Genomic DNA, 12,051 nt, shown 5'->3' on the forward strand with positions numbered 1-12,051 from the left:
AGCTTATGGATCCAACCCGTGTGTTATATACCCAGTTACACAGCTCCTCTTTACTTCTCACATCAAAATGGTCACTCACTGGAATTTGCCACTTCAATTTAATTTATGCTCCCCTTGTTATAACATTCCTCCACCAAAGGGAGGGGCCTATTTTTCTAGTATGAGAAACTGTACAAAGATTTGGTTCCATTCACAATTTTACATGCATTATACTTCTTCCACTGGTTCTCATTTAATGTTTTAATAAATTTCTAGGTTTAAAAAATCCTATCCCACCAGTCACAAGATAGGGAGAAATTGTTGGGCAATCGAGAACTGGACAGGCAAAAAGAGATTTATGTTAACTGGTTAAAGTGACATAAGCAAAATGTTCTCACACACTAAGTGATTAAGGTATGGAATCCACCATCTGAGTGTAGAGGAGGCAGATTCAATTGAGGCATTCAAGAGGGAATCAGCTGATGGTTTGACAAGAAACAATCTGCAAGGTTATAGGGAGAAGGCAGGAGAATACCCATAGGTGAAGCGCTCATTCAGAAAGCTAGTGGTGACAAAAATGATCTCCTCCTGTGTTGTAACAATTTGGAGATTGTGATTCACACTTTTGGTGATGATCCTAATATTTATTGTTCCGATTACAAATTCATCAGTTAATGGAAATGGTATTTGCAACGCACTGCAAACACTTCTGAGTGCCTTGTTTCTAACGAATATAATCCTTGCTCTATTATCTGTATATAATTAAAGCTTCTCATCTCTTCTACAATTATAATAATATCTTCTGCGGGTGCAAATGCATTTATCTTTTCAAAAGTAATGCTAAAAAAATTATTGTAGTATTCAAACTGCATCCAAATTTCTTTTATTACATTGGTTTAAATCATTTGGATTTTGCATCTTCTGCTGTGATTTATAGGATTTAGAATCCAGATATTGCCCCCCACCTTTGAAATAGTAGTTTAACTGTATCCTGATATTTCTCTGCTTCTTGCGATGTTTTATCAAAACTTTTACTCAAAATCTGTCATCTCACAATTCCCTGCAATATACCCATCATCTGCCCCATCAACTATGCTGTTCATTACTTCCTAAAGTCATTTACAGTTCTGATCAACCAAACACACTATTTTCCTGTCATCTTTAAATTTTGACTTGGTACCATTATAAGCAATTTCAGATCATTGTTTATAATATGCACACTATGAAAATGATAGCTGTTAATCACATCCACAAGATGATTCAAATATTAGGAAATATCTAATGCAGTAAGCTGCAAACAATACTTGAAAGCAATGTTCTCAGCAGTAAAATAGTTCATGTTAAAACTATTCATTGCTGATCATACAGGTCTTTGTGAATGGACAAAATAATACATCTCCAATTTCACCCTTTATGCTCTTGTTTGCAAGAGATTTGCTTAAGGGGTACAAACCTCAAGCTGGTATAGAGAAAACTCTCTTAACTTTGCAGATTAAAAAAAAGGAAACAAAATAAGCTTATTTTCCTCATGGACTGTGTAGTAGCAGCAAGGTACCCTGGAAGGCCAACATCTGGACAGTTTCTGAAGGGCAACTAGGGATGGGCAATAAATGCTGGCCTAACCTGTGTCACTCACATCCCATGAATGAACGATACAAAAGCTTTAGTGGGTTTCATCTGTTTTAAAAGAAGTTTCTTTACTTTTCCAAACACCTCTTTAATCACTAATGAGCCTCAATAGTGAGGATTAGTGGACAATTTGATAAAAGGTCACAGCAAAGATACATCTTCACACATTCAAATTTAAAATAAACTTCTAAATGTACTTCCAATTAACAAAGAGCCTGTAATTTACAGTGGTCAGTTGCAATAGTAATGATAGACTAGAATCCTGATATGATGAAATGCACAGGTGCACAACCTGCTCAACTAGAAGGTAGATATTTTGCAGTACTGGATAGTGACTAACAATCTGCAATTTATAAATTTGCCAGGGTTCACATCCAAGGGGGATATGCTGAAAATCTTGCATTGCAACCATGAACCATGAAACATTTCTTTTAGTCACCACTCACCTGTTCGATAACATAAAAAGCAAACTGTAAGCGTTGGTTCTGCAGCATTGGAATCAGATGTCTCAGCAGGATTGGGAGATGCTCATGACGATTGCGGAACGGGATCAAAATTGCAACCTGTAATGATACAGCTCAAATAAAGTTGCTTGCAATAACAGGTTGGCAGAATTAGGACAATTCTGGAGTCTCATTCAGAAGCTTCAAACACCCTGAAAATTAATTATTGCCAATGCTGCAAAGCACCGGAGAGACCGAGTGCTCCCTGGATCCTGCATTCTAGGAGGTGGTGACCCCATAGGCGGACAAAGAGGTGGGTAACCATTAGGGACAAAAGGGAAGAGGCAGGAAGTGCAGCAGTTTTTGGAGTATGGACCACTTTCAAACTAGTACTCAGCATTTTAGACTACTGACTGTGACAACACTTGAAAATCCAGACCATGGCGTCAATGGAAAAGATATGCATGGGACGGACACAGTAAAGTGTAAAACGTTGTTATAGAAGAATCCATAGTTAGGGGAAAGACAGGCATTTCTGTAACTGTTATGTTGAGTCCCACATGGCATGTTGCCTCTCTGGTGATAGGGTGAAGACATCACAGAAGGTGTGCAAAATATTCTACTGGGAGAAGGGAATGAGTTGTGGTACACATTGGTACCAGTGACAGGTGGCAGACATTGATATCCTACAGTCAGATTTTAAAGGAAGTTATCCCTTTTCAGATCCTACTTGTTAAATTTCTGATTACTCCCAATGCCACAGACTAGCAAGAGTATGGGGAGGTTAGGAAAGGTCAAAGTGCAGTTTCAGACATGGTGCAAGAGGGAAGGCATCAAATGTTTGGGCATTGAGACCAGTTCTGGGACAGGAGGTACCTTTTCCAAAGGGACAGGTTGCACCTCAACTGGATAGGGAATAAAGTTTATGTGGAGAGGTTCACCACTGTGGTTGGGAAGGGCATAAAACTAAACTGGTAAGGGTTTGGGCGGGGGGGTCAGCAGTATTTGGAATAGAAAAATGGAATAAGGTGCATTAAAAAAGGAGTGAACGTTGGATATAGAGTTGGACATGTTATCAGGTTAGATAGGAACAGACAAAGAAAGGCTACAAAAGGAAAAAGATGGGTTTACAATATGGTGAATATAGCTAAAGAGCTACAAGCACAAATAGCTGTGTGTAAACACAATGGGAGGGGCAATAATTAAAATGTGGCTAAAAAATGATGAGGACAGGGTGCTTAATAATCATCTTAATAATATGAAGTGCTCATTAGAAGTGTGGCAGGATGGCAGTACTGATTAGGGTACTGTTGTGTTTAAAAGAGGGGATTTTTGAAGAGCAGAAAAGAATGCCAGTGGGCAGCACAATGGTTAGTACTGCTGCCTTGCAGTGTTAGGAACCCAAGTTTGATTCTCAGCTTGGGTGACTGTGTAGAGTCTGCACGTTCTCATCTCTGCATGGGTTTCCCCCCCACGTGCTCCAGTTTCCTCCCACAGTCCAAATGACGTGCTGGTTTGGTGCACTGGCCATGCTAAATTGTCCCTTAATGTACCCAAGCAGGCGTCCGAGTGTGGCGACTAGGGAATTGTCAGAGTAACTTCATTGCAGTGTTAATGTAAGCCTCCATGTGGCACTATAAATAAATCTCTTAAACTTTGAATTCAGACACAAGAGGAATGACCATGCTACTCAGGGCATTCTACATTCTGGCAGAGTTGGGCAAGAGTGCCCATCACATCACATGAAGAGGAGCAAAGCCAATCTAAAGCTGACTTCTGAATTGGAAGAGGGCTAACTAGGGATTCATCATTGAGGCGAGGGGGAATCCAGCTGGTGTAAAATGGCTCCAAAGACTGACAAAGAAAACTAATGGAGCAGCAGCACGGTTTTGTTAAGGGGAAGTCGTGTCTGACAAATTTATTGGAGTTCTATGAGGATGTGTCTAGGGCGGTGGATAGAGGAGAGCCGGTGGATGTGGTCTTTCTTGATTCTCAGAAGGTGTTTGACAAGGTACCTCACAAGAGGTTATTGCAGAAGGTAAGGGGGCATGGAGTTGGGGGTAGGGTGTTAACGTGGATAGAGGATTGGTTGTCAAATAGGAGGCAGAGAGTGGGGGTTAATGGGTGCTATTCGGATTGGCGGTTGGTGACTAGTGGAGTGCCCCAGGGGTCGGTGCTGGGGCCTCAGCTATTTACCACTTAGAGAGATGATCTGGAGGAGGGAACCGAGTGTATGGTGTCGAAATTTGCTGATGACACCAAGATTGGTGGAACGGCAAATTGCGGAGGGTGTGGAGAGTCTGCAGAAGGATCTAGATAGGCTGGGCGAATGGGCCAGGAACTGACAAATGGAATTTAATGTTGGCAAGTGCGAGGTGGTCCACTTTGGTAGGAATAATGGTAGGAGGGACTATTACTTACGTGGAGAAAAACTGCAGCAGGCGACGATGCAGAGGGACCTCGGGGTCCTTGTGCATGAGTCGCAAAAACCCAGCTTGCAGGTGCAGCACGTGGTCAGGAAGGCTAATGGGATGCTGGCCTTCATAGCGAGGGGGATTGAATATAAAAGTAGGGAGGTCTTGCTGCAGCTGTATAGGGCATTGGTGAGGCCGCAGCTGGAGTACTGTGTGCAGTTTTGGTCGCTGCACTTACGCAAGGATATTTTGGCCTTGGAGGGAGTGCAGAGGAGGTTTACTAGGCTGATACCAGAGTTGAGGGGGTTGAGCTATGAGGAGAGGCTGAATAAACTAGGCTTGTACTCGTTAGAGTTTAGAAGAATGAGGGGAGATCCCATTGAGACATATAAGATGATGAATAGGATGGATAGGATAGAGGTGGAGAGACTCTTCCCGCTCAGAAAGGACAGTAGGACTAGGGGGCACAGCCTCAAGATAAAGGGGGGGCAGTTTAGAACAGAGTTGAGGAGGAACTTCTTCACTCAAAGGGTGGTGAATCTCTGGAATTCTCTGCCCGTTGAAGTGGTGGAGGCTGCCTCGCTAAATATTTTTAAGACATAAGAACATAAGAAATAGGAGCAGGAGTAGGCCATCTAGCCCTTCGAGCCTGCCCCGCCATTCAATAAGATCATGGCTGATCTGTTGTGGCTCAGTTCCACTTACCCGCCCTCTCCCCATAACCCTTAATCCCCTCTCTTATCAAGAACCCATCAACCCGCTTCTTAAAAATATTTAGCGAGGCAGCCTCCACCACTTCAAGATGCGGGTTGATGGGTTTTTGATGAGAGGGGATTAAGGGTTATGGGGAGAGGGCGGGAATGTGGAACTGAGCCATGACAGATCAGCCATGATCTTATTGAATGGCGGGGCAGGCTCGAAGGGCTAGATGACCTACTCCTGTTCCTATTTCTTATGTTCTTAGATGCTTCAGACACAAACTAAATTACATTCCAAGAGGAATAGTAGGAAGAACCAAAGCCTGGGCTCAAAAGGATGTTGCGAAAGCGAGCTAGAGAATATGAAGAAACAAAAAAAGGGACGTATTATTCTCAGCAGGTGAATTGTCAAGGAAGAAGCAGGTGAAATACAAAGAGTTGAAAGGGGGAACAATGAGGAAAATGTGGCAGCAAAGAGAGGAGAGTAAAATGGGAATCAACATAAAAACAGGAACCTAAAAAAAAACTTACCAGTAACCCATGTGAAAAAAAAGAGTAAATCAGTAATCAAAAGGCTGCCATGGCCTATTAGAGACAAAGGGGCCAATATATACCTGGAGGCACAGGACGTGGCTTGGATTCTTGCTATCAGCATTTACTAAGGAAGGGGATGCTAAAAAATGTACAAGTGGAGATGGTAGAGCTAATAGTTGGGGTGAAAATGAATAGGTAGGATGTACTGGAAAGGCTCGCTATGCTTAAAATAGATAACTTACCAAATGGTTTACCCAGGCTCCCCAGGGAAAGAAGGATGGAGATAACAAAAAGGATCACCATAACCTTTCAATCAGGTCTGATTGTGTTATTTTTCAGACGGGAGGGTGATAGACGTTTGTAATCGTGATGGTCAAGTGACAGAGCCACATTATGTCGAGTCTGCACTGACTCTCTAACAGAGTATCTTATCCAGGCCCTTCTCCCCCTCTATCCCCATAACCCCACACATATACCATGGTTAACCCACCACCTAACCTACACATCTTGGGACACAAAAGGGGCAATTTAGCATGGCCAATCTATCTAACCTTCACACCTTTGAACTGTGGGAGGAAACCAGAGCACCCTGAGGAAACCTATGCATGATGTGGGTATGCCAGCATTGGACTGGTGTAAACACAGTAAGAAGTCTGACAACACCAGGTTTTAGTCCAACCTATTTATTTGATAATAGACTCAAGCTTTCAGGTTAGTCCCTCCATCAGGTGAATGGAGAGTTCTGGCCTCATACGGAGCATATAAAGCACAGACAGTTTAGAGATTACTGATTAGAATGCAAATCCTTACACCTAGGTGTAAGGATTAACCTGAAAGCTTGTGAGTCTACTATCAAATAAATCGGTTGGACTAAAACCTGGTGTTGTCAGACTTGTTACTGTGAAACCTATGCAGACAGGGGGAGAATGTGCAAACTGCATAAAGATGAAAGACAGTCACCCAAGGCCTGAATTCAACCCAGGTCCCTGGCACTGAGAGGCAACAGTGCTAACCACTGAGCAGATAGACTGTCAACAACTTTTAGAGGAAACAAGATGGGAAATAAACTTCTAGGGCTAAGGAATAGAGTGTGAGGAATGTGATTGACTGGAGCACTCTACAGAAAGCTGGCATGGACTCAGTTGACAAAATGGCCTCCTTGTGTGCTGCAATGATGCCATGACTGCTATTTTTGGCACAGAAATAGGTCAGTCCCACAAGTGGAACTTTTCCACAAGTGAGCACAATGTCTACTGTACAAAACAATGCTAGACACTTTCTGAATGTATGAAGGCACAGACACTTGGCAGGCAAGGACTAAACAACACTATTATACAACGTTCTTGTACATCAGAACAGGGCACAGTTTAAGATTAAAAAAGGTGCTTAAATGACAACAGACTAGATTTTAGTTTGATAAAATAACCATGGTTTGAGAAACAAGGGGTCATAAAGAAATTGAAGGCTAAATTTCAGGAGTAAAAAAAAAATCAACATTTACAAAATTAACTGCAAAACTAAGTAAATCCAGCATTTTTATCTTTGAAGTTAGATTTCATGGATAAATGAATCAGTTAGAATTCCATATTTGTCTAGAAAAGCATAGCTTAAGTGATTTTGATTAGTTCCCTCAATTAATTTATCCATCATGTGAATGGACAGATGGTTTGTGCTTGTATTGTGGGTAATGAATTGATCATAAGGAACATCTCCAATACCAAACGAATAAGTGTAGCAAACCACGTCTGCCATTTCTCAACTTTTTTAAAACAAAATGGTGAATGAATCGAGCATGGCTAATCTGGGGAAAAATTCAAATGCCAGTGACTTCTATTTGAAATGTAATCTTTTATGGCTGGCTCTTGTGCACCAGGGGTTAAGCACAATAATTAGGGATAGTGGACAAGCTGTGAGAGCATGTACAGGATAACACAGGAATTAGCATGAGCCAAGGAGAAAATGCCAGTACTGTCACTACATACACAATAGGGATTTTCTTCTGTTTGCAGAAGTTTAATGAAGACAGATGTGAGCAAGATTGCACCAACAGAAGGTTACATTTATCTTTATAATATTAGTTGAAGAAACACAATTGATTCATGCCTCATTTCTCAAAAAAGTTCTTTCCACTGCAATATGATCTTGCCCAGCCCGAGTCACTGCTCTCACAACAGGCCTCGTACAGGTGCTGGAATCATACAATCCCTAAGTGCAGAAAGAGGACATTCAGCCCATTCAGCTTGCGCCAATAAAAATCCTACACAGGGCCTAGCCCTGTAACCCCATGTATTTACTCTGCAAATTCCCTGATACTGAAGGGCAATGTAGTACAGCCAATCAACCTAACCTGCACATCATTGGAACGTGGAAGGCAACTGGAGCACCCGGAAGAAACCCACGCAGACAGGGGAAGTATGTACAAGCTCCACACAGACAGTGACCGGAGGCCAGAATTGAACGCGTGTCCCTGGCGTTGTGGCAGCAGTGCCAACCACTGTCACCATGCCACCCCATATCTCTGGTTGATAGCTCTCGCATAAAGTGAAAGTCCCACATGAAAATCCAAATTTAATTCTCTGCAAATAGGCAGACACTTGCCATGTGTAATTACTGGATTGGAATTAGGAAGGAGAATTCAGATGATAATGTACAAAAAAAAAACTAGTATCGCAAGGTTCAGCAGTAAATTTCATGTGTGACTGCCGGATTAAAACATACCAACTCCTAGCCAATTAAGGGTACCATTTTGCACTACAATATTACAATTCTATGGAATAAATATTAAATTCAAAGTGAATGGATAGCTGTTACAGAAAGTACAGTTGACAAAGTCCAGAGACCTCAAAATCAACAATGTCTTTTGCAATAATCATCTGAATTTTAAAATACACCCATAGCTTACAGACATTTAATTCACGTGTGCACAAATTGTCTCTGCTCAATACATTGACTTTTGCAGTTTCTAAAATAGAAAAGTATATAATATTAATCTAAAAATATGATTAAACTCTTAAGGGTCACAAGTTCAGCTTAGTGTCTATGCAAGTTCACATCTTTCAAACATGCTAAAAAGTTAAGGAAAGGATCATTGCTTCATAACCATGCACCAATTTATTACCTTCCAACGAGGTATACAATCTCTTGGCTTCCAGTGACCACCAATCTGGATATAAGGATCCTTAGCAAATGATTCCTGAATCTCTTCCAATGAAATTTCAGTCATGTTTACATCGATTGGACCCGCTGTTTGGGAACATTGGAAATGAAAGTTAAGCTGCTCCAAATGTTGTCACCAGTCTATGTTGACTGCAGCATTTAGCAATTCTAGAATCAATGGCATACTACCCATCCAAGGATATAGCTACAGGCCCAAAGCTCTGCATCCACTAGGCACGAGAATTGTGCACTACCAAAACGCACAAGCTTACGGCTCAGCATATTCCTCACTTCTCCACCACTATCAACTTGTCAATGGGAAGTGGAGAGAAAGTGTGCCAGGTGCATTACCAGGCAAGGACCAGAAAGTAAGCTACAGCATTGAGCTACCTAGATACTAATTATCAAAGAGTTCCACAACTAACGGGTTAAAGAAAAGCTCTGTGTGATCTTACCATATCCAGCGAGAATGATGGTAACTAATGTTAGGAAGAAGCTCCATAAACATACATAGTTCTGGTGGAACATAGCATGCGAATGAAAGAGACCAAACAACATCTTCAATCAAAAGCTCCAAATCATAAAATGTCATTACTATCCACTGGTGTTGTTACATTTTGGAAGCTCTTTCTTCAGGCTTTTAAACTGCACATTCCTTTCTCCCCCCAAGATCCTAATCATAGATGCCAGTATTATGCCCATTTGCTTCTCTCCACATGACTTCAAGAAACTGAACAACTATCAAACCTGACAATATCTTTCGTATAGTAAAATCTTGCATACGAGAATTTGGTACTTCCATCGTTGAGCTATTCCACTGCAGCTGTGATACTGCTATCGCCCAGAAATGACATTTACGTAGGGTACATCCTATTTGTAAAGGCAAGACAAATCAAACTTGAGCAATTACCATCATCAGGTTCTTCCCAATTATCAATAAGGGGATTAAAGGAATCAACAATTATGCCGATAAATGATATCTACTCAGTATTATGCATACTGACCCTTAATTTCAGTTCTTCCTGAACCACTTGGCTCTAGATGTCAGACTCTTAAATAAGCAATGGTTGCAAGGACTGATTAATAAAAGGACACAAAAGCAATTGCATTTAACACTGAAAGCAACATGAGTGCAAAGGAGCCTGCATAATGTTGAAACCAATGGGAGGTCGCAATGAAAGTCTGTTCATGGCTGTAGACAGACATACTTCACAGGAATTAAAGGATGATTGACTCTATGATAAATTCAATCACTGTAACAAAAGTTCTTAGAAACTGATCTTGGTCCAACCATCATTGCCTTTCCCTCTATTACATTAGAAAAAAAGTGATACAGTTCAACAGCAATTCCACGGTATTCATACACCATTCACAACTCCTCCCATAATTAACTAACACAAGTTAGCCTACAGCAGGACCATCCAATTTTGAGGCACAAGTGACAAGCAACATTCACACCACAGGTGCCACAAAATGACCATATCCAACAAAAGGGAAACCACCTCTCGTCAGCCTTCAACACTGCTAGGTTCGCCCATTAACATGAAGGTTCAATCACTTTAACACAAGAGTAGGGCAATGAGTAGTACACACTGCACTTATTAAACCATTTACAAGACTTGATTTAGGCAAGTGGTCAATATTGCAACTACACAAGTGTAGTTATAAAGAAACTCATGAAGCATGACTCCATTTATGTATGAGTAGTTCACTTGATTGGCACCCCTGTCACTGGATTCCATATCCATCCTCACCTACTGTTAGGTAATTATCAAAAGGATTCATTACAGCTACATGTTAACAACACCTGTCAATCCTGTGGCCTCTACCATAAATAAAAGGTCAACAGCAGAAAGGTCACAAACTCCAAGTTCCTCTCCAAGTCTCTCACCATTCAGATTTGGACATAGGCCACCGGTTGCAAGCTTGTTGCCAAGTCAAAATCCTCCTGTACACTACCCAAGATGGGATCACCATTAGCACAAGGTTTGCAGTGGTGAAGGAAGGATTCCCACCTTAGGTAAATAAAGACAGCCAATAAATGGCAGTGTCATCTATATATTTGATAATAATGCAAGACAAATGAATTTCCTGAACTTATTGCTTTAAACTAATTGTCTAATCTGTGCAAATACAAAGTTACCAAAACTAACGCTAAATAGAATATTTGGGTTTGTATACACTCACACTGCAAACTTCCTTGCAACATACTCATGCTTACATTTGGTATAAAAATCATAGTATAAAATTGATATTCTACTGCTTTGCAACCAAAAAACCAAATATCTAATTCCATGACCTAAAAAAACAGAAAATGCTGGAAAAACTCAGCAGGTCTGACAGCTTCTGTGTCGTGTAAAGCAGTCACCCAATCTGCACTTAATCTCCCCAGTGTAGAGGGGACCACATTGGAAGCAGCGAGTACAGTAAACCAAATTGAAGGAAGTGCAAGTGAAGCGTTGCTTCACCTGAAAGGAATAGTTGAGGCCTTGGATGGGCAGACGTTGCACCTTCTGCAACTGCAAGGAAAGGTGCTGTGCTAAGGGATGAGGTATTGGGGTGATGGAGGAATGGACCAGGGATATCTCGGAAGGAGCGGTCCCTACAGAATGCTGATGGAGGGAGGCATGGTGGCAGCATGCTAGCGAATTTGCAGAAATTACATGATGACCCTTGTGAATGTGGAAGCTGGTGGGGTGAAAAATGAGGACAAAGGGACCCTATTGTGGTCCTGGAAGAGAGAGGGCAGAGTTGCAGGAACTGGGTCAACCATACTGCTGTGAAAGTCACATATAGGCCAAACCAGGTAAGGATAGCAGATTTCCTTCCCTAAAGGGCATTAGTGAGCCAAAAGGGTTTTTCTGACAACTGAATGGTTTCATGGTCATCAGTAGATTGTTAGTTTCAGATATTTTCCATTGAATTCAAATTCCACAACCCGCTAATGGCGAGGTTCAAACCCGGGTCCCCAGAATAGCTGCTGAGTTCCTGGATTAAGAGCCTAGTGATACTACCACTAGACTAGCGCCACCCCTTTGGGTTTAATTTTGCCATTACATTCAATACAGTGATCAATTTATAGATTTCCATCCACATATTCTATTGAGTGTTTTGGAATCGATGCTCAAATATTGTGGTATTTCTGTACTAGAGAAACACTTAGCTATAATTTGGAATTCATAATTTACATAGGTTAAT

At 41.3% G+C, this 12,051-nt stretch overlaps 1 protein-coding gene across 2 annotated transcripts in view; it reads right to left on the reverse strand.

The window, feature by feature from the left end:
• Positions 1–12,051, reverse strand: part of LOC145353948 (beta-1,4-galactosyltransferase 5-like) — a 92,609-nt gene that overhangs the window by 19,588 nt on the left and 60,970 nt on the right. For both annotated transcript variants that reach the window (XM_080204968.1, XM_080204969.1), the window contains exons 4-5: positions 8,816–8,940; positions 2,055–2,171 (exon numbers count right to left, since the gene is read on the reverse strand). In XM_080204968.1, the coding sequence (XP_080061094.1) occupies positions 2,055–2,171; positions 8,816–8,940 (242 nt within the window). The remainder of the gene's footprint in view (positions 1–2,054; positions 2,172–8,815; positions 8,941–12,051) is intronic.

This window comes from Carcharhinus amblyrhynchos, chromosome 16 (genome assembly GCF_965287045.1).
Source record: "Carcharhinus amblyrhynchos chromosome 16, sCarAmb.v2.hapA, whole genome shotgun sequence".
Classification (NCBI taxonomy): domain Eukaryota; kingdom Metazoa; phylum Chordata; class Chondrichthyes; order Carcharhiniformes; family Carcharhinidae; genus Carcharhinus; species Carcharhinus amblyrhynchos.